The following is a 23,909-nucleotide window of genomic DNA, read 5'->3' on the forward strand; positions in this document are numbered from 1 at the left end:
TAAAAAGTCTTTCATTCAAAATATTCTAGTTACTGCATCTTTTTTAATTCTTTACTATTTCTTCTTCTTATTATTTTTTTTTTATATCTGGAACAAAAAAATACTCATAACTTAAAGTTTCCATTCTTTCCAAGACGGAATTGACCACTTAAAATATTTTGGATGTTGTTTTGCAATTAGATACAACATTTGTTGGTTCTGTGACTGGGAATCACAATAAACAGTTTATTTTAAGAATGTATGCAAAGTAAATCTCTGTGGGATGATGTACAATATTGGCTTTTGTCTGACACTCCAAACTTTGACTGATATTGATGTTGTTTTGGGGATGTTGAAAAAGAAAAAAAAAACATTGAAAAAAAATTTTATTTGATATATCCACAAATGTAAGTTTGTAAAAACAAAGCCATCCTTCCACAAAAACTCAGCCATTTTCTCTCACTTTTATATTGCATAAAGGTCCGGGGACATACATATAAAACAATCACAACACAATCATCATAATACAGAGTAATAACAATAATGAATAAAATAGATTATAGAGACCCAACAAATGATTCAAAAAGACACACATTTTAAAATTGTATAAAAGACAACTGTTCAAATGATGTATAAAGTAAATAATAATATGCTTCCTGAAGTGGTCCAGAAGATGTTTCAGATGTGAACCAGTACATATGTATATCATATAAAGGTGATAATCTATGGGATTATTAACAATTACAAATACAAATATGTAATATTTCAATATTTCATATAAATAGGTCTAAAATTGTATGATGAATATACAGTATATATATATATATATATATATATATATATATATATATATATATATATATATATATATATATATATGAGTGTGTGTGTGTATGTGTATACATACACACATGTTTATTGCATGTAAAATATGTATTTTACTGTTTACTCTCACTTTTTTACTCAAATAGTTCTGTCCAAAAGTACACAATGTTGCATATTAATGCATGTGCTTGACTGAAAAAAGCATTAATATAAAATGTTTAATCTATAAATGATAGAATCATATTAAACAGATTGTTAGACAAACAACAATGTCACACATGTTATATGTGCTGATGTTGTTAGAAAGTCCAAATGAAAGTCTGGACAGTTTATTTCAAATCCTGCAGTTTCATTTGCTGCTGCTGTTCTCACCAGCACACTTGTGTTTCTTACACTGGTACTTAGAAGACAATCTTTCACCACACACACTGCAACTCAACACTTTCTCTCCTGGGTGTCTTCTCATGTGTGCTTCAAGGGTTGATCGGTCACTAAAGCTTTTGTTGCAGACTGAACAGGAATGTGATTTTTCACCAGAGTGTGTTCTCATGTGTCTTTTCAAATCCTGACTTTGTGTAAAACATTTACCACAGATTGAACAGGAGAAAGGTTTTTCACCAGTGTGTGTTCTCATGTGCACTTTCAAACCCTGACTTTTAACAAAACCTTTACCACAGATTGAACAGATAAAAAGGTTTTCTCCAGTGTGTGTTCTCATGTGTCTTTTCAAACTCTGATTTTGTGCAAAACCTTTACCACAGATTGAACAAGAAAAAGGTTTTTCACCATTGTGTGTTCTCATGTGTACTTTCAAACTCTGACTTTCAACAAAACCTTTACCACAGGTAGAACAGGAAAAAGGTTTTTCACCAGTGTGTGTTCTCATGTGTCTTTTCAAATGTTGACTTTCTCTAAAACCTTTACCACAGATTGAACAGGAAAAAGGTTTTTCACCGGTGTGTGTTCTCATGTGTACCTTCAAATTGATACTTTGTGTAAAACCTTTACTACAGAGTGAACAAGAAAAAGGTTTTTCACCAGTGTGTGTTCTAATATGTCTTTTCAAACTCTGACTTTGTGTAAAACCTTTACCACAGGTTGAACAGGAAAAACGTTTTTCACCAGTGTGTGTTCTCATGTGTACTTTCAAATGGATACTTTGTCTAAAACCTTTACTGCAGAGTGAACAAGAAAAAGGTTTTTCTCCAGTGTGTGTTCTCATGTGTCTTTTCAGACGACTTTGGTATTTAAAAGTTTTGTGAGAGTGAGAAGATGTGAAGTGAGTGTTGTCAGTGTGACATGTCTTATCATCTTTAGAGTCTTCATCATCAGTGTCAGGAGAGTGTGACGTTGTGTCCTCACTATCTGATAGTGGAGCTAAGAGCTTGTCTGCTTGTGATCCTCCACAGTGGTCTCCATCAGCTTCTGTTGTCATGTGTTGTGTTGAGCTGCTGCTTGGAGGCTCCCCCCCTCCCCTCTCCTCACTTTCACCTTTCACCTCATCATCTTCACTCTTCACAGTCACTGGGAACTCCTCCAACCATTTAGGCTGACTGATGCCCTCTTCCTCCTCTTCCTCTTTAATGTGCGGCGGCTCTTGCTCCTCCTCTTCCTCTTTAATGTAGGGGGTTAGTGGGTCCTCCTCTTCCTTTTTATAGTAGGGGGTCAGCGGGTTCTCTTGCTCCTTAAAGTAAGGGGTCAGTAGGTCCTCCTCTTCATTTTTGATGTGTAAGATCAGTGGGTCCTCCGCTTGCCCTTTAATGTGAAGGGTCAGTTTAACATTATGGGTCTGTGGCGTCTCGTCTTCCTCTTTAATGTGGGGGGGATGTGGCTCCTCTCCTCCCTCTTTGATGTGTTGGGAATGTGGTACCTCTTCTTCCTCGTGTATATGGGGGACTGTGGTTCCTTCTCCTGCTCACGAGGACGATGTGCTTCATTGAGGTCTGTGGGACAGGAAAAACAAACATTCTTTAGAAAAGTCCAGCTTTGCTCAGTCACATGAGACATTGTCTTGCACCAACATATGATCTCACAATCTCATCAGTGTCCCCTCACAACAGTCAGGGTACTTCCAGCTGACACATGAAGAAGACCTTCAGGGGAATGCCTTCCCAGGCCAACGGCCAATCCACCTTATTCATATAAAAACTTCCTAAAAGTCATTCCTGCAATCCTTAATGGTAGACGCCATATGTGAAAGTGTGCTGTTCTCCCTCTGAATAAGTCATACACACACAGGAAATAATGTACCACATGCCAGCCTCCACACAGTAGTACTAGTGATGAGCTCCCCCTGCTGGTGGACAATAGTTACAGTCATTTTCACATTCATCTTTAGAGACATGTCCATTATAAAAGAACCATGAGCACAGTGAACATGTTGGCCAAGAAAGATGACATCTGTTTTACTTTCATTTAGATAGTGTCACCACAGTTAAACTGGGAAGAAGTAATCAGATTACTGACTACACCTTCAAAAGATAACTTGTTTACCTTATTAATATTAGTAATAATGGATTATATTAATTTAGTGCATTTCTAGACACTCAAATTGCATTAGAGTGAGAACTGAGAAGGCATCATTCATGCAGTCCACACATTCAATCAAAATCAGAATCAGACAGACCGTATTTCCTTGAATTGCCGCCGGGTATATAGTATGCACCTGCCTAGAATTACTGCCGGGTCAAACTCGTTTCGCAAAATAATTAGCGCATGCTTAGCATTACCGCCGGCTCAGGATTAATGCCGGGTCAAACTCGTTTCGCAAAATATTATTTTTATTAGCGCATGTCTAGAATTTCGGCCGGGTCAAACTCGTCACGTCACGAGTGACACTTCACCTGTCATCATTTTCAAAATGGAGGATGCTGATTTCAATGATTTGAAATGGCATAAAGGGTTTCACGGTGGCAGAGGGGTTAGTGCGTCTGCCTCACAATACGAAGTTCCTGCAGTCCTGGGTTCAAATCCAGGCTCGAGATCTTTCTGTGTGGAGTTTGCATGTTCTCCCCGTGAATGCGTGGGTTCCCTCCGGGTACTCCGGCTTCCTCCCACTTCCAAAGACATGCACCTGGGGATAGGTTGATTGGCAACACTAAATGGTCCCTAGTGTGTGAATGTGAGTGTGAATGTTGTCTGTCTATCTGTGTTGGCCCTGCGATGAGGTGGCGACTTGTCCAGGGTGTACCCTGCCTTCCGCCCGATTGTAGCTGAGATAGGCGCCAGCGCCCCCCGCGACCCCGAAAGGGAATAAGCGGTAGAAAATGGATGGATGGATGGATGAAATCGCATAAAGGGAAAAAGATTAAGACCTATTCAGTAGGATTTAAGGTCCAAGCTATTGAATATGCCAAAAAGAACACTAAGCAGCTATGTTTTATTAATATACCGTAGCTGCGTGTGTCAAATATGAGTCATTAAATGATTCCCGCCTCCTGGTGGTAGAGGGCGCTAGTGATCCTTCTTGTGACTACTCGGCTGCAGAAGAAGTGACAACAAGCAGCAAGAGTGAGCAGCGTGTGTTTATTTTTTCCTCTCGCTTGCACTTTTAACATGGAGGATTACATATCTAAAATAAAACAATTTTCTAAACTGGACTTTCAATCGAAGCAGGAGGTAATAAAGGAAGATCTCCATCGAGACAGTGAGACTTTTAAAACTGAAGAAAGGAAGACTTTTATGACCTGTGAGAACATTTTTACAACTCTTCTTCTCTGACCTTCCCAAAGTAATAATCCAATCAATAATCACTGAACTCAACAAAAAAAAGGCATATTATTTCAACAATCTGCGATGATGTAACGACTTTCCAGGGTGTATGCCGCCTTCCGCCCGATTGTAGCTGAGATAGGCGCCAGCGCCCCTCGCGACCCCAAAAGGGAATAAGCGGTAGGAAATGGATGGATGGATGGATGGATTATTTCAACAATGACTTCTGGTGTCACAGAACTGGCTAATATAACAAAATCTGCTTTTCATTCCAGGATATCAGGGAAATTGACATCAATGTAAGAGCAATGTTGTCATTCTTAGGAGAAGCAACATTTGTTAGGGAAAAAAATGCCTTGCCGGTAAGGTCTATTCAGGTGTACTGGAGAGGACCCTAGGCCAGATAGTCGAACCTCGGATTCAGGAGGAACAGTGTGGTTTTCGTCCTGGTCGTGGAACTGTGGACCAGCTCTATACTCTGGGCAGGGTCCTTGAGGGTGCATGGGAGTTTGCCCAACCAGTCTACATGTGTTTTGTGGGCTTGGAGAAGGCATTTGACCGTGTCCCCCAGGAAGTCCCGTGGGGAGTGCTCAGAGAGTCTGATTGTGGCGGTCCGCTACCACTATGATCAGTGTCAGAGCTTGGTCCTCATTGCCGGCAGTAAGTCAGACCCGTTTCCAGTGAGGGTTGGACTCCGCCAAGGCTGCCCTTTGTTACCGATTCTGTTCGTAACTTTTATGGATATAATTTGTAGGTGCAGTCAGGGCGTTGAGGGGATCTGGTTTGGTGGCAGCAGGATTAAGTCTCTGCTTTTTGCAGATGATGTGGTCCTGATGGCTTCATCTGGCCAAGATCTTCAGCTCTCACTGGATCGGTTTGCAGCAGAGTGTGAAGCGACTGGGATGGGAATCAGCACCTCCAAGTCAAAGTCCACGGTTCTCGTCCGGAAAAGGGTGGAGTGCCATCTCCGGGTTGGGGAGGAGATTTTTCCCCAAGTGGAGGAGTTCAAGTACCTAGGAGTCTTGTTCACGAGTGAGGGAAGAGTGGATGGTGAGATCGACAGGCGGATCGGTGCGGCGTCTTCAGTAATGCGGACGCTGTATCGATCCGTTGTGGTGAAGAAAGAGCCGAGCCGGAAGGCAAATCTCTCAATTTACCGGTCGATCTCCGTTCCCATCCTCACCTATGGTCATGAGCTTTGGGTCATGACCGAAAGGACAAGATCACGGGTTCAAGCGGCCCAAATGAGTTTCCTCTGCCATGTGGCGGGTCTCTCCCTTAGAGATAGGGTGAGAAGCTCTGCCATCCGGGAGGAACTCAAAGTAAAGCCGCTGTTCCTCCACATGGAGAGGAGCCAGATGAGGTGGTTCGGGCATCTGGTCAGGATGCCACCCGAACGCCTCCCTAGGGAGGTGTTTAGGGCATGTCCAACCGGTACGAGGCCACGGGGAAGACCCAGGACACGTTGGGAAGACTATGTCTCCCGGCTGGCCTGGGAACGCTTTGGGATCCCCCGGGAAGTGCTAGACGAAGTGGATTGGGAGAGGAAAGTCTGGGCTTCCCTGCTTAGGCTGCTGCCCCCAAGACCCGACCTCGGATAAGCGGAAGAAGATGGATGGATGGAAGATAATTTTTTCTGGACAGCTCATTCCTCCTTTAAACACCCAATTGTCCCGTCCTTTTAGGCGGTCATTCGAAATAGCGACTAAACTACGAAGCTAAAGCTGGCAAGGAAAATCCATAAACGCACAACACATCTCATCTGCTTGTGTTGTTGTGAACGACATCATCAATGTTGGAATAATGTACAAAGAGGACAGCAGTCGCAACTGTCACCTCCACACATCGTTCTGAGAACAGCAACACACTTCCCCCTTCACAATAATAGGTCTGACTGCGCTAACAAAATAAAGGTTTTAAAAAAAAAAGCACCTTAAACAAGCGTAATGAACTTATTGATGCATTTACACAATTATTATGCTTTGATCCAAAGTACGGGTCAAAATTGTCTAAAGATTTATTGCACAAATAAATGTGAGCAATTCTACATTTAATTAACAAACTGGAAAGAAAATAACATTTGCCTTGGTGCCCTAAAATATGAGCCCTCCTTTAAGGCAACACTTGTCTTGACCTTAAAAAGTAAAATGTTGAGGCCTGTCGATGATGTGCCTTTTCCCACCCATCCATCCATTTTCTACCGCTTGTCCCTTTTGGACTCACAGGGGGGCAGAAGGTGGGGTACACCCTGGAAAATTCCATAAAACCATTACACTATTTATTTAAATTGTATCCAAATTAAAAATGTATCCTCCAGTTTGTGGCTATTATGGGGCATATTTCCAGAGAATATGCATTTTTACAGCATGTTTTAAAGAGATAGCGATTAAAAAAATGACTTGTGGGTATATTATATTGCTCAACTAATTCTTATTAGTGAGCAGAATAGAGGCGCTCTCATTGACTCAAATGGTAAAATTAGGATGGTCAAGATTTTGCTAACGTTTGTTTAGGACTTAGAATGCATACAAAATAAAAACATGTTATTGTCTTACATATGGATTGTGAATGACAGGCAAAATAAAACAAATCAGATCCCCTTTGATAATTTCTCTACATCCTGTGAACGGGTTGATGCTGTGGTGAAAGTGAGAAAATAAATACATTTTGGGAAAATGCAAATTTAAGGAAAAATGGCTGACAAACTTTTTAAAGGGGAACATTATCACAATTTCAAAAGGGTTAAAAACAATAAAAATCAGTTCCCAGTGGCTTGTTGTATTTTTTGAAGTATTTTTCAAAATTTACCGGTCCCGAAATATCCCTAAAAAAAGCTTTAAAGTGCCTTTTTTCCACTACCTGCCAAGATACGGTCCATTTTCCTGTGACGTCATACAGTGCTGCCAATACAAACAAACAGTGGCGAATAGCACAGCAAGATATAGCGACATTAGCTCGGATTCAGATTCGGATTTCAGCGGCTTAAGCGATTCAACAGATTACGCATGTATTGAAAAGGACGGTTGGAGTATGAAAGTATTGAAGAAGAAACTGAAGCTATTGAGCGAATAGCTATTAACGCTATTCATAGCCATAGCATGGCCGATTAGCTGCGTTAGCATCGCCGGTAAAATGTGCAGACACTCCGGCACATTCAATGGGGGTCTGGCGGCAGATTTCTTGCCACTTTCGCATCTTCGGTGCAACTTGAATCCCTCCCTATTAGTGTTGTTACACCCTCCGACAACACACCGTCGAGGCATGATGTCTCCAAGGTTCCAAAAAATAGCTGAAAAAACTGAAAGTAACAGAGTTGGGACCCGTGTGTGTAATGTGTTGAAAATGAAAATGGCGGCTGTATTACCTCGGTGACGTCAAGTTCTGACATCATCGCCACCAGAGCAATACACAGAAAGGCGTTTAATTCGCCAAAATTCACCCATTTAAAGTTCGGAAATCGGTTAAAAAAATATATGGTCTTTTTTCTGCACCATCAAGGTATATATTGACGCTTACATAGGTCTGCTGATAATGTTCCCCTTTAAAACCTGCTTAGAGATTGTTGGTGATAAACCCAGAGAGGCATGTGTGTGTTATAAAATGATGGTAGAATTAGCTTTATTATTTGGGTTTAGGGGCCATGTCATGGAGCTCGTCCACAGCACATCTCTGACTTGTTCCACCACTGACAGTTTATTGTACAAATGGACTGGGATATGTAACTCATCTTTAGTAGTTACATTCCACAGAACACAGACAACCACGTGGTTGCAAGACCACGTTGCAAGTAGCAGACGGAATGCATCATCCTCACAAGACAACACAACTTCTTATACACAATATATTAAGCATAGTGTTATTCATCAAATATAAAGTTAGTAAAGATGTGAGAGTAAGAAGTAAACAAACCTGTTCTGTGTAACACAACTTGATGTTTCTTGAAAACAGCGTCCAGTAGTTGATGTTGTCGCTCCTTCTCCTCTTTTGTTGGACAAAGTTCCTCCTCATACTTTGCTATGGTTCTTTGGCACATTTTCACACAATCACAACACTTTACTCTCACACTTGATCTCTACTTAGCGATGTGTTGATAACTTCTGTGTCTTCTGTTAGCAGCTAACAAGCTAAGCTAACTAGCGAGCTAAGCTAACTAACAAGCAAAGATAGCACGAGAAGCGGCACAGTGCTTCTAGCGCATCGAGACCACTTTATCCTTAAAGAAAGAATCACATATGTATTTTATACGACGTAAATATTATAAACTGGATAACAAATAATAAAACTGACTTATTAGCGTCCTGCACACTTCTTTCTCCTTCTCCTCCTGTTCTGCTGTCTTCCGTTTACACCGGAAGCTGGGAATGACGTCACAGCTGAGCGGACGAAGAGGTAGCTCTATATAAGATATTGCTTGCTGTCACTGTTACCATGCTTTTCTTTTACGTAATATTTATTTGAATAACAATGTGATATAAACGAGTGTCTTGTTTTTCAAAAATAAATTCAAAGTATATCAAACAAAGCTTTAATGTTGGGGTTCAGTGGCGCCCCCGTGCGACATTCATTGCAATGACAAGAGTGAAAGTGCTAGAAATTGTAGCGATATTACTGCCTGATTTTTTTAAATTTACCCTTCCACGTGTTTTTATTGTTGTGCCCTTTTACTCCTAATCCATTTCATACGAAAAATTAATAAAACATTGAAATATGACAGAAAGTGACGACGCAGGACCTCCGTCGTAAAAACGTACAGGAAGTGACGTAATTCACGCATGCGTGGATCGATCGTGTCGTGAATTTATATCCATTTTTAAAAAGTGTGAAACATTTGCTCTCATACACAAAAGTCTCTTAAAGTGAAATCCAAATCCTCACATTGTGTTAATGATTTCAATTTATTCATTCAGTCTTAGAAGATTTGTATAAAATAGAAAACACTTACATTATTACATTTATTGGAATATATTACGTCGTTTTAAATAAGCACATTTAAGCACAAGTTTATCATTTAATTATATACATTTTATTTTAATCTTATTGGAATGGTCTCTCATATTTACTTTTACTTTCTTTAACGGGTTTTGTTTGTAAGAGGATTGGATTTAATGTGATGTTTTTTATATTGCTGAGTAAAATACTGAAAACACTGACTCATATTGTATTGAAAGTACCTTAATGTGTCCAAACATTGTTTATGTATGTTTAATTGTTCAATAAGAAAATAAAATAAATAATCACAAGTAGAACTGGCTAGCAAATAAACTCTTATATTAACATAAATAATGTTGAAGTCATATTACATGACATTATACAAATATGTATATTAAATATAATTTGAATAGTTGGCAAGTAAACAAAATGCATTTGCCATACCTAATTGTATTATATCAATTATAACTCAACCCCACACTTTACAACATGTATTCACACTTTGTTGTGTGAAAATATTTTACACAAACTTACATTCAATTATAGTAATGATTATAATATAATAAGATATATAACAATGTGTGTTCCATCCATCCATCCATTTTCTACCGCTTATTCCCTTTTGGGGTCGCGGGGGGCGCTGTCGCCTATCTCAGCTGCAATCGGGCGGAAGGCGGGGTACACCCTGGACAAGTCGCCACCTCATCGCAGACAATGTGTGTTCTGGATCTAAATTAATGCATGGAAAATAAATAGTTAAACAATTAATCTTTTTAGTGAGGTGGCATCTTTTTCACCTGGAAACCTATCTACTTAAGTGTGCAAATAAAGTCTTACGTATTACTTGTATTACATTTGAATAGAACCTTATTGAGCATATTAACAAGATTATGTTAGAAAATGTGCCAAGTATGAAAAAGTCATTTTGTATTTGCGTACAGGATGTAGAATGACGATGATCTCGACCCACCATAAATAAACAAAACAGGAAGATTGGAGCATGTGGAAAGAAGTTATGACTGTTATCCTTTTCCACCACAAGGGGGCAATGTTGGTGTCGATATCAATGACTAGTCATGATCAGACCCCGAATTAAAGGTCTCATATCAGTTTGCAATGAGATCCCATCATCTAAAGAGAAGTAAAGACAATTTGATGGTTGATGGCGAGGGGCAGTTTTGGCCGCCAGGCTCCGCCCACCACCAATGGGTACCAACAGGTACTGACCCATTCTGCACGACAGGGTGTCATCATCATCATTTGTACCAACTCTGAGTACAATCTCAGTTTGTGGAGCCGAGTTATAAATGTGTAAAGTTGTGTGGCGAGCCATCAGGTCAAAGTTTGGTCAAAGTCCCGAGGAGGAGTTTGTTCAAGTACCACCCCTTTTTGACTTCAACATGGCTGACGGAAACCAAAATGGCCGACTTCCTTTTGGCTTTCAAATATGGCTTCTTGAGACTTTTACGTTCCTCCTGTCATGATAGACGCCGCTGGTGATGTTGGTGGCGATACGTGAATCTGGGGCGAGGGGCACAATCATTCACATTTTCAAGAGTTAATATTTGATGTTTGGCTTCGGGGCTCCTAAACTAACTCATTTTTTGCTTGCAAGATTTGGAGAGTTTTGAGAGAACCTTTCCTCACACACACTGCACATTCTAGAACTATCCTTTAGCCACGCCCCCTGGGCTAATATACTTCCAGTGTTGTGACCTCTGTTTACAATTTGTCAGCTCCAAAATATACCTTCTCACTGGCTACTCGGCCTGTCAATCTTTGGCCTCCACACCATTCCATTCAGAAGCCATTCTCCATTCAAAAGCAATACTTGGCTGCCACTTCTCTCATCAACTACATCCCTCCAGGAAATACACTGATAATACTTGATATGAAGCAATCAAATATATCATGAATCTACTCAGGTCACATGGTTTATAACAGGGGTAGGGAACCTATGGCTCGCGAGCCAGATGTGGCTCTTTTGATGACTGCATTTGGCTCTCGGATAAATCTGAGCTGACATTGCTTAACACGATAAGTAATGAATAATTCCACTTGTAATCACAGTGTTAAAAATAACGTTCAAAATATAAAACATTCATTTTTAATCCATCCATTAATTTTCTGCTGCACCTGTTGAAGAAGTTACATAAAGGTAAGTAGTTATTTATTTATTAGTGGTTAATGTGGGCTTGCAATCCTGGGGATTCTTCAGACCACCAAGCACCGACATGAGAGCCTGTTTCAGGGTTTAAATATTGTTTTATTTTTAAATAAGACTCTCAGTTGCTTTCCAGCAATTGTCTTTTTCTCTTTCCTTCTTGCTCGCGCTCTGGCTCCAGCCCCAACCCCGTCTCTCTTCCTGGATGCTGCGTATAACAGAGCGACAGGTGACAGGTGATTACATAACAAGGCCCAGGTGGGCCATCTACGGTACTGGCACACCCCGCTTCGCTGCAGGCCCGCATGCCACGACCCCTCCACAGTTAGCTTCAGAATAACAATGTTATTACAAAAAATAAGAGACCTGTTATACTTTACAAATGTTGGTCTTACTTAAAAATGCACGCGTTTAGTTGTGTTCAGTGTTGAAAAAAATATTATATGGCTCTTACGGAAATATATTTTAAAAATATTTGGATTGTAGCTGAGATAGGCGCCAGCACCCCCCGCGACCCCAAAGGGAATAAGCGGTAGAAAATGGATGGATGGATGGATGGATTTTTGGCTCTCTCAGCCAAAAAGGTTCCCGACCCCTGGTTTATAAGAAAGATAATGAAGTTGGATAAATGAGTCATAATTGCAATGGTCTTGCAGACAACAGAAAAAGAAAACTTATATTTATGTGGCTGAAGGAAAAAAGAACACAATATTTTTTGTCTTCAAGAAACGCATTCAATAAATTTTAGAGTCAGAAAAATGGAGAAAAGAATGGGATGGTTCGATTTCCCGGGGTATACTATTCCCATTTATTGAACTTTGGGCTGAATACTTAAGTTAAAGTTAAAGTTAAGTTAAAGTAGCAATGATTGTCACACACACACTAGGTGTGGTGAAATGTGTCCTCTGCATTTGACCCATCCCCTTGTTCACCCCCTGGGAAGTGAGGGGAGCAGTGGGCAGCAGCGGTGCCACGCCCGGGAATCATTTATGGTGATTTAACCCCCAATTCTAACCTTTGATGCTGAGTGCCAAGCAGGGAGGTAATGGCTCCCATTTTTATAGTCTTTGGTATGACTCGGCCGGGGTTTGAACTCCCAACCTACCCATCTCAGGGCGGACACTCTAACCACTAGGCCACTAAGTAGGTGGCCTAGTGGTTAGAGATTAGTTTTAACATTTAGCGCTCAGATTTAGATTCAGCTGTGATGAGGTAGCGACTTGTCCAGGGTGTACCCCGCCTTGGATGGATGAATGGATTTACATTCAGATTTAAGATTTATGTTTAGATTTAACATGAAGCGCTCTCATTTAGATAGAGATGTAGATTCAAGATTTAGATTCAACATTCAGACTTAGATCGAATATTTAGCACTGACATTTAGATAATTTAGTTTTAAGATGTATGTTTGGATTCAAGATTTAGGTTTAGTTTTAACATTTAGCGCTCACGTTTACAAACCCCGTTTCCATATGAGTTGGGAAATTGTGTTAGATGTAAATGCAAACAGAATACAATGATTTGAAAATCATTTTCAACCCATATTCAGTTGAATTTGCTACAAAGACAACATATTTGATGTTCAAACTGATAAACTTTATTTTTTTGCAAATAATCATTAACTTTAGAATTTGATGCCAGCAACACGTGACAAAGAAGTTGGGAAAGGTGGCAATAAATAAATAAATGATAAATGGGTTGTACTTGTATAGCGCTTTTCTACCTTCAAGGTACTCAAAGCGCTTTGACACTACTTCCACATTTACCCATTCACACACACATTCACACACTGATGGAGGGAGCTGCCATGCAAGGCGCCAACCAGCACCCATCAGGAGCAAGGGTGACGTGTCTTGCTCAGGACACAACGGACGGGACGAGGTTGGTACTAGGTGGGATTTGAACCAGTGACCCTCGGTTTGCGCACGGCCACTCTCCCACTGCACCACGCCGTCCCCAATAGATACTGATAAAGTTGAGGAACGCTCATCACAATACTTTTTATTTATGTATGTATGTAGAAGTGTCTGGTTGTATCAGCTCCGCTGCTTTAATGTCTTTCATTTCCTTTGTGTTCTTTGATGTTTGATGTTTCCCTCCACATGTAAGAGGGATGTCTACTATGTGTGCTATGGTTATGCGTTGTTTTTTCCCCCTTGGCCTCAGTCTGGACCCCCTCTCCAGAGGCCCAGGCTTAGACCCATTTTTTTTTTTTATTTTAATATTTTTTTTTTTCCCCCATTCCCCCCCAATTGTTTACCTGTATCTCACCTTTTTTGTAAGGGCGCCGGAAGTCGGCAGACCCGTCAGCGATCCTGTTCTGTCTCCCTGTAATGTTTGATCTTGAATGGGATTGAGCTGAAAATGTTAATTATCCTGAAGGAACTCTCCTGAAGGAATAAATAAAGTACTATCTATCTGTCTGTCTGTCTATCAAACACTTATTTGGAACATCCCACAGGTGTGCAGGCTAATTGGGAACAGGTGGGTGCCATGATTGGGTATAAAAACAGCTTCCCGAAAAATGCTCAGTCTTTCACAAGAAAGGATGGGCGAGGTACACCCCTTTGTCCACAACTGCGTGAGCAAATAGTCAAACAGTTTAAGAACAACCTTTCTCTAAGTGCAATTGCAAGGAATTTAGGGATTTCAACATCTACGCTCCATAATATCATCTAAAGATTCAGAAAATCTGGAGAAATCACTCCACGTAAGCGGCATGGCCGGAAACCAACATTGAATGACCGTGACCTTCCATCCCTCAGACGGCACTGTATCAAAAACCGACATCAATCTCTAAAGGATATCACCACATGTGCTCAGGAACACTTCAGAAAACCACTGTCACTAAACACAGTTTGTCGCTACATCTGTAAGTGCAAGTTAAAGCTCTACTATGCAAAGCAAAAGCCATTTATCAACAACATCCAGAAATGCCACCAGCTTCTCTGGGCCTGAGATCATCTAAGATGGACTGATGCAGAGTGGAAAAGTGTTCTGTGGTCTGATAAGTCCACATTTCAAATTGTTTTCGGAAATATTCAACATCGTGTCATCCGGACCAAAAGGGAAGCGAACCATCCAGACGGTTATCGACGCAAAGTTGAAAAGCCAGCATCTGTGAAGGTATGGGGGTGCATTAGTGCCAAAGACATGGGTAACTTACACATCTGTGAAGGCACCATTAATATTGAACGGTACATACAGGTTTCAGAACATATGCTGCCATTTAAGCGCCGTCTTTTTCATGGACGCCCCTTCTTATTTCAGCAAGACAATACCAAGCCACATTCAGCACATGTTACAACAGTGTGGCTACTCAGTGGCCTAGAGGTTAGAGTGTTCGCCCTGAGATGGGTAGGTCGTGAGTTCAAACCCCGGCTGAGTCATATCAAAGACTATAAAAATGGGACCGGTTACCTCCCTGCTTGGCACTCAGCATTAAGGGTTGGAATTGGGGGTTAAATCACCATAAATGATTCCCGGGCGCGGCACCGCTGCTGCCCACTGCTCTCCTCACCTCCCAGGGGGTGATCAAGGGTGATGGGTCAAATGCAGAGAATACTTTCGCCACATCCAGTATGTGTGTGACAGTTATTGGTACTTTAACTTTAAAAAAAGAGTGCGGGTACTTTCCTGGCCAGCCTACAGTCCAGACCTGTCTCCCATGGAAAATTTGTGGCACATTATGAAGCCTAAAATACGACAGCAGAGACCCCGGACTGTTGAAGGACTGAAGCTCTACATAAAACAAAAATGGGAAAGAATTACACTTTCAAAGCTTCAAATTAGTTTCTTCGGTTCCCAAATGTTTGTTGAGTGTTAAAAGAAAAGGTGATGTAACACAGTGGTGAACATGCCCTTTCCCAACTACTTTGGCACGTGTTGCAGCCATGAAATTCAAATTTAATTATTTGCAAAAAAAGAAAAAAGTTTATGAGTTTGAACATCAAATATGTTATCTTTGTAGTGCATTCAACTGAATATGGGTTGGAAATGATTTGCAAATCAGCAGAGGGGTTAGTGCGTCTGCCTCACAATACGAAGTTCCTGCAGTCCTGGGTTCAAATCCAGGCTTGGGATCTTTCTGTGTGGAGTTTGCATGTTCTCCCCATGAATGCGTGGGTTCCCTCCGGGTACTCCGGCTTCCTCCCACTTCCAAACACATGCACCTGGGGATAGGTTGATTGGCAACACTAAATGGTCCCTAGTGTGTGAATGTGAGTGTGAATGTTGTCTGTCTATCTGTGTTAGCCCTGCGATGAGGTGGCGACTTGTCCAGGGTGTACCCTGCCTTCCGCCGGATTGTAGCTGAGATAGGCGCTAGCGCCCCCCGCGACCCCGAAAGGGAATAAGCGGTAGAAAATGGATGGATGGATGGATGTATTCCGTTTATATTCACATCTAACACAATTTCCCAACTCATATGGAAACGGGGTTTGTAGATTTAAGATTTAGGTTTAGATTTAACATTTAGATTTAGATTTAACATTTAGGTTAAGATTTAGGTTTGGATTTAACATCCATCCATCCATTTTCTATAGCTTATTCCCTTAACATATAGATTAATATTTAAGATTTAAATTGTGATTAAGATTTATATTGAACATTTAGATATAATATTTAGAGTCTACATTTAAATGTGATGAAAATTAGTTAAATGTGAGAAAGGTGAGTGAAATGTGAGAAATATATCTGCTACAAAAGTTAGACTGAACTTTTACATCCGGCACCCCATAATCGCTTTTAATAAACTTTTTTCTAAACGTCTAAAGTGATATTTCTCTAAGTTAGGGCAGCTCAGAAAGAGTGATTGAAATGTAAAGTTAAGCCCAAAATGACTGCTCATTTGTTTTGATGGACTTACAATTCCACAGAAAGTAAGTCAGGACAAAGCATTGCTTTTAATGTCATCCAGTATTAGTTTTGACAGTGTGAGTACATGAATATATGTGACATACTCCGCTGCAGTAGGTGGCAGTATTATATATATTATTATCATCCAGTATTAGTTTTGACAGTGTAAGTACATGAATATATGTGACATACTCCGCTGCAGTAGGTGGCAGTATTATATATATTATTATCATCCAGTATTAGTTTTGACAGTGTGAGTACATGAATATATGTGACATACTCCGCTGCAGTAGGTGGCAGTATTATATATATTATTATCATCCAGTATTAGTTTTGACAGTGTAAGTACATGAATATATGTGACATACTCCGCTGCAGTAGGTGGCAGTATTATATATATTATTATCATCCAGTATTAGTTTTGACAGTGTAAGTACATGAATATATGTGACATACTCCGCTGCAGTAGGTGGCAGTATTATATATATTGTTATCATCCAGTATTAGTTTTGACAGTGTGAGTACATGAATATATGTGACATACTCCGCTGCAGTAGGTGGCAGTATTATATATATTATTATCATCCAGTATTAGTTTTGACAGTGTGAGTACATGAATACATGTGACATACTCCGCTGCAGTAGGTGGCAGTATTATATATATTATTATCATCCAGTATTAGTTTTGACAGTGTAAGTACATGAATATATGTGACATACTCCGCTGCAGTAGGTGGCAGTATTATATATATTATTATCATCCAGTATTAGTTTTGACAGTGTAAGTACATGAATATATGTGACATACTCCGCTGCAGTAGGTGGCAGTATTATATATATTATTATCATCCAGTATTAGTTTTGACAGTGTAAGTACATGAATATATGTGACATACTCCGCTGCAGTAGGTGGCAGTATTATATATATTATTATCATCCAGTATTAGTTTTGACAGTGTAAGTACATGAATATATGTGACATACTACGCTGCAGTAGGTGGCAGTATTATATACATTATTATCATCCATTATTAGTTTTGACAGTGTAAGTACATGAATATATGTGACATACTCCGCTGCAGTAGGTGGCAGTATTATATATATTATTATCATCCAGTATTAGTTTTGACAGTGTAAGTGTAACGATGTGTCACTTCATTTCTGTTAGTTTTTTGTGTTTTTGTATTTACTTCCGGTTCAGTGCTCTTATTTTGTTGTATTTCCTGTTTTTATTCACGGAGCACTATTTTTCTCTTTTCGTTGATTGGCAGCGGTTCACACCTGCTGTCAATCACACTAGTGTCTATTTATGTTTCACTCGAGCACTCCTCAGTGCTCGATGATAATATTATGTTGAGAACGTTTATCTGCACGACTGCTTTATGTTTGCTTTTGTTATTTTCTTTTGTGTATTAAATTCATCTTACCTCCACGCAACTCTCCTGGATTCTTGCATACTCGGGGACACACAACTGCAGCCATGCGACATCCCAACAGTATCATCGAGCCAGAAGAAAGTGTCCTCGCGAGAATCCCTGTCGGCAATCCTCAGCCGACGTTCTGGACCGCACAATTCCTGGAGGACTTGAAGGCCAGGTTTGTGCGGTCCCAGCCAACAGATGCGGACCCTCTCCCCGCGGCAACGCCACCGGCTTCGGCTCTCCGACCGGCGCGTCCCCCGCCGCCATCTTTCCTCTCGGCTCGACGGCTGACTACGGCTCTCCGACCAGCACGTCCGCCACTTCCTGCATGCCTCGCGGCTCCCGCGGCAACGCTACCGGCTACGGCTCACCGACCGGCGCGTCCTCCGCCGCCATCCTTCCTCTCGGCAACGCTGCCGGCTACGTCTCACCGACCGGCGCGCCCACCTCCTCCTTCACGTCTCGCGGCTCCTGCGGCTCCGTCGCCTACTGCGGCTCTCCGACCGGCACGTCCGCCGCCGCCATCCTTCCCGTCGTCTGCTGAGCTGCTTCTCCCTGCTCCTACGCAGCTTCCAGCGGCTGCTCCCCGGCTGCTCTTTCTGCCAGCTCCCGCTCTCTTTTTTGGATCGCCGAGAGCTCCAGTGGAGCCCACAGTGAGGTCACTTTTGTCCTCCTGCTGGGACTCGGCGCGGGACGTGTCTTCGTCCCTCTTCCTGGCCTCCTCCCGCCCGTCCCTGGTTTTCGCACCGGGGGACGCCGACGAGCAGGCATGTCTTCCCGCAAGTGTGGACGGTTTCTGGCAGCCGCCTAGTGGAGGGGGGCCCACAATACACTGCGGTGCAGCCAGGCACACACCGCTGTCATCTTCGCAAGCGTCTCCTTCCACGGAGACATCTACGTGCCTGGCGGGTTTTCGCACAGCCCCAACGCCGGCTCCACGCCTAGCCCCTACGCCGGCTCCACGCCTAGCCCCTACGCCGGCTCCACGCCTAGCCCCTACGCCGGCTCCACGCCTAGCCCCTACGCCGGCTCCACGCCGAGCCCCAACGCCGGCTCCACGCCGAGCCCCAACGCCGGCTCCACGCCGAGCCCCAACGCCGGCTCCACGCCGAGCCCCAACGCCGGCTCCACGCCGAGCCCCAACGCCGCCAAGAGCAGCACCACGCCGGGCTTCGTCACCGCCGGCATCCGCTATTCCTCGGCCAGCATTTGCTGCTCCTCGCCCGGCGTCATCTGCCGCTTTCACGCCGCCGATGACGCCTGCCGCTTCAACACCGCCGATGACGTCTGCCGCTTTCACGCCGCCGATGACGTCTGCCGCTTTCACGCCGCCGATGACGTCTGCCGCTTTCACGCCGCCGATGACGTCTGCCGCTTTCACGCCGCCGATGACGTCTGCCGCTTTCACGCCGCCGATGACGTCTGCCGCTTTCACGCCGCCGATGACGTCTGCCGCTTTCAGGCCGCCGATGACGTCTGCCGCTTTCACGCCGCCGATGACGTCTGCCGTTTTCACGCCGCCGATGACGTCTGCCGCTTTCACGCCGCCGATGACGTCTGCCGCTTTCACGCCGCCGATGACGTCCGCCGTTTTCACGCCGCCGATGACATCCGCCGCTTTCACGCCGCCGATGACATCTGCCACTTCCACGCCGTTGATGACGCCTGCGGTTTCCACGCCGCCGGTTACGTCTTCTGCTTCCCGGCCTGCTTCAGCGCGCCCGCTTCTACGTCGGCCGTGGATGTGGCCGTGCCCTGCGCACTCTCCTCTTTTTCGGCCAGTGATTTGGCCGTTCCCTGGCCGCCCGCCTCGCCAGTTCCAGCGGCGCTCTACGCGGCGCCGCCACCTGACTTTCCCTCGCTGGCTGCGGGGACACGAGGTTTGGCAACCCTCCACCAAATCCTCCCTCCACCCTCCCTTACATTTTGGACTTTTTTCCATTTTTTTTTCTTTCCCAGGGAACATCTGGTATCTGTTCCTTGAGGGGGAGGTCCTGTAACGATGTGTCACTTCATTTCTGTTAGTTTTTTGTGTTTTTGTATTTACTTCCGGTTCAGTGCTCTTATTTTGTTGTATTTCCTGTTTTTATTCACGGAGCACTATTTTTCTCTTTTCGTTGATTGGCAGCGGTTCACACCTGCTGTCAATCACACTAGTGTCTATTTATGTTTCACTCGAGCACTCCTCAGTGCTCGATGATAATATTATGTTGAGAACGTTTATCTGCACGACTGCTTTATGTTTGCTTTTGTTATTTTCTTTTGTGTATTAAATTCATCTTACCTCCACGCAACTCTCCTGGATTCTTGCATACTCGGGGACACACAACTGCAGCCATGCGACATCCCAACAGTAAGTACATGAATATATGTGACATACTCCGCTGCAGTAGGTGGCAGTATTATATATATTATTATCATCCAGTATTAGTTTTGACAGTGTAAGTACATGAATATATGTGACATACTCCGCTGCAGTAGGTGGCAGTATTATATATATTATTATCATCCAGTATTAGTTTTGACAGTGTGAGTACATGAATATATGTGACATACTCCGCTGCAGTAGGTGGCAGTATTATATATATTATTATCATCCAGTATTAGTTTTGACAGTGTAAGTACATGAATATATGTGACATACTCCGCTGCAGTAGGTGGCAGTATTATATATATTATTATCATCCAGTATTAGTTTTGACAGTGTGAGTACATGAATATATGTGACATACTCCGCTGCAGTAGGTGGCAGTATTATATATATTATTATCATCCAGTATTAGTTTTGACAGTGTAAGTACATGAATATATGTGACATACTCCGCTGCAGTAGGTGGCAGTATTATATATATTATTATCATCCAGTATTAGTTTTGACAGTGTGAGTACATGAATACATGTGACATACTCCGCTGCAGTAGGTGGCAGTATTATATATATTATTACCATCCAGTATTAGTTTTGACAGTGTAAGTACATGAATATATGTGACATACTCCACTGCAGTAGGTGGCAGTATGCACCTTTCATGTCATTGCTGCAAGCTGCCCTTCAACTCAAGGAAGAATTGCTCAAAGCTTCTTTCATGTCAAAGAGCTGCTACTTCAAAGAGCAGCATCTTTTAAAGGCCGATCCTTCGCCAAGCACCCATCACTCCGTGTTGGGAGCCTCAAATGCTAACATCTCATCTCTTTTTGCACTCAAACTAATTACTTACTTTTAGAATCAGCTTTTTACATGTAAAACATGAGCCAAGAAATAAGGCAGGAAAAAATGTGGGAATTCCAAAAGGTGAGAAGGTTGATGGAGCAGCGACTCAATCTTACTGTTGAAGAAATATTTGGAGTGTTGGAAAGAACCGTAGCAGAGTACCAGGAGGAACTTTCTAGGACAAAGGAGGAGAACAAACGTCTACAAGAACTACTGGACGCTGTTTTCAAACCTCAAGTTGTGCTACACAGAGCAGGTTTGTGGACATCTTTTCACCTTATGTCACGTAAAGTTAAAGTTATAGTTAAAGTAGCAATGATTGTCACACACACACACTAGGTGTGGCGAAATGTGTCCTCTGCATTTGACCCATCCCCTTGTTCACCCCCTGGGAAGTGAGGGGAGCAGTGAGCAGCAGCAGTTCCGCGCCCGGGAATCATTTATGCTGATTTAACCCCCAATTCCAACCCTTGATGCTGAGTGCCAAGCAGGGAGGTCATGGCTACCATCTTTTTATAGTCTTTGGTATGACTTGGCCGGGGTTTGAACTCCCAACCTACCCATCTCAGGGCGGACACTCTAACCACTAGGCCACTGAGTAGAATCAACAGCTTGTAGAATGCTCACTAAATTATTGGATGACACTCTTGATTTGTTAATTTTATTTGACATTGTCTTCATGATGATTATCCTGTAGAAACAAGATTGTTTCTTTTAGATATGTTTTGTGTTTTATAACAGTGGGAAAAGTCCAGAACAATTGGGAGATGACACCTTTTTAAAATGAGTGATTCATCTATTTTCTATTTGACATAAACATCATTGTGTTGAAAGCCTCTGCATGAATTTAAAAATAAAAGTTGCAAGTTGCAAGATTAGAATGTATGAATGGCTTTGATATTTATACCTGGAGCTTTGTTTTCAATGAAAAATGATATTTTGCTCAATAAAAATATTGTATTGGGGATAGGTTGATTGGCAACACTAAATAGTCCCTAGTGTGTGAATGTGAGTGTGAATGTTGTCTGTCTATCTGTGTTGGCCACCTGTCCAGGGTGTACCCCGCCTTCCGCCCGATTGTAGCTGAGATAGGCACCAGCGACCCCAAAGGCAATAAGTGGCAGAAAATGGAAGAATGGATATTAACATGACATGAGGGAAGAAGTTTCTACTTGAACTCAGTTACATACTACATGACTTCTTCACTACTCAGTGGATTAGTGGTTAGAGTGTCTGCCCTGAGATCAGTAGGTCGTGAGTTCAAACCCCGGCCGAGTCATACCAAGGACTATAAAAATGGAACCCATTACCTCCCTGCTAGGCTTGCAGCATCAAGGGTTGGAGTTGGGGGTTAAATCACGGGTACTTTAACTTGACATTTTTTTCCCGGGAAGTGAAAAAGGTGGTGGTCAACCAAGCCAAGATGGCTGTTGTGCAGCAACCTGTGAGCCAACTCTCTTTGAGGACACAAAGGGCCGAGATCAGGGCTGTCAAACATAGGTCCCACGGGCCGGATAAGGCCCTCCTGTTCTACAAGTCTGACATACCAATACGTGTTTTGATACCCTCTAATAAAATATTATGATTGACAGTATCGAAAGCAGCGCTAAAATCAACAAAAAAGTATATTTTTAAAAATATACTTCATCTCCAATGTCCATCATAACTATACATATAACTTCTTAGAGGTCCTTTTAGACAACCAATTAACATTAAATTAGAGCTACTTTGACTATAAACCAGTCCAAATGCCAAAAAAAGCAACAAAAAGCCCACCCGTTGGAAAAGGTTCGCTACCAAAACATACATCTTTAATTCTTTGTAGTAAAATATATAATTTCCAGTCCAAATGCCAAAAAAAAGCAACATAACGTGATTCAAAAGCTTTCTAGGAGCAATGCTATGCTACCTCACAAGACGTAACTACCTTACCTCATTTCTTGGCTTAACTTGCTTATGAACACATTGCTCTTGCACAAATGATAGTCAACAACCTCCATTTATAAGAAAGATGTGCTTACCTTTTTGGTTTAAACAGCTTATTTTGGTGTTGAGTCAGCCGACATGTCCTGCACTGCAGAGGAACCTCCTTCAGTTTGGGGACCAGGTGTAGTCCATTGGTAATCAGGGGAGGGATATGAGCCCAACAGCGAGTGCAGTACCAGCTACAGCCCTATGAGGGGGCTGCTGTGCAAATGTCTCACACTCAAACTAAACACTAAACATGGTTTATGGGGGGGAAAAAAGCTTAAAAATCACTTAGGCATTTTCAGAATGGATTTGACTATTATTTAAAGTGACTTTGTAAACAGAACGACGTCCCCCATAAGTAAGCATTGCCAGAACACACACGCACACACACACAGACACACACACACACACACACGCACACACACACACACACACACACACACGCACACACACACGCACACACACACACACACACACACACACACATACATACAAAGCACTGAGGATTTGAGGAAAAAAGTCACTTTTGAGTTGTCCACACCGGAGAATAACTTAAGATTGTTGAACAAAAAAAATATGGAACTGAAATACTTCTGCAACAAAGATCACAAAAACCAAGATTTGGAAAATGATATCGATCCAGATACAAATGTTTTCCCCCACATCAGTAATAATAGTTGTTATTATCCAGATGAACAATATAATAGCAACATTAATTGTAATAACAAACTGTCAATTATTCATTTTAATAGCAGAAGTTTGTATGCAAATTCTAACAACATGAAGCACTTTTTAGAACAATTCAACAAACCCTTTAAAGTGATTGCTGTCACAGAAACATG

At 42.2% G+C, this 23,909-nt stretch overlaps 1 protein-coding gene across 4 annotated transcripts; it reads right to left on the minus strand.

Moving 5' to 3' along the window:
- Positions 1–352: 352 nt before the first annotated feature.
- LOC133547111 (gastrula zinc finger protein XlCGF17.1-like) lies at positions 353–23,254 on the minus strand. Of its 4 annotated transcripts, none has more exons than XM_061892940.1 (3): positions 23,118–23,251; positions 8,425–8,537; positions 353–2,747 (listed from the first exon to the last, which is right to left on the minus strand). In XM_061892940.1, exon 3 carries the CDS (start codon positions 2,237–2,239, stop codon positions 1,154–1,156), a length of 1,086 nt encoding a protein of 361 aa, XP_061748924.1. In that variant the 5' UTR covers positions 2,240–2,747; positions 8,425–8,537; positions 23,118–23,251; the 3' UTR covers positions 353–1,153. The 4 variants fall into 4 exon arrangements, with proteins under 4 accessions (XP_061748924.1, XP_061748925.1, XP_061748926.1 ...); XM_061892941.1 differs by lacking the exon at positions 23,118–23,251 and adding an exon at positions 8,803–8,882; XM_061892942.1 differs by lacking the exon at positions 8,425–8,537 and having other exon boundaries at positions 23,118–23,254.
- Positions 23,255–23,909: the final 655 nt, after the last annotated feature.

Source organism: Nerophis ophidion, unplaced genomic scaffold (genome assembly GCF_033978795.1).
Source record: "Nerophis ophidion isolate RoL-2023_Sa unplaced genomic scaffold, RoL_Noph_v1.0 HiC_scaffold_62, whole genome shotgun sequence".
Taxonomy (NCBI): Eukaryota; Metazoa; Chordata; class Actinopteri; order Syngnathiformes; family Syngnathidae; genus Nerophis; species Nerophis ophidion.

Coding starts and splice junctions, on each gene's coding strand:
- LOC133547111 (XM_061892942.1), bottom strand. CDS start 2,239: ATGACAACAGAAGCTGATGGAGACCACTGTGGAGGATCACAAGCAGAC.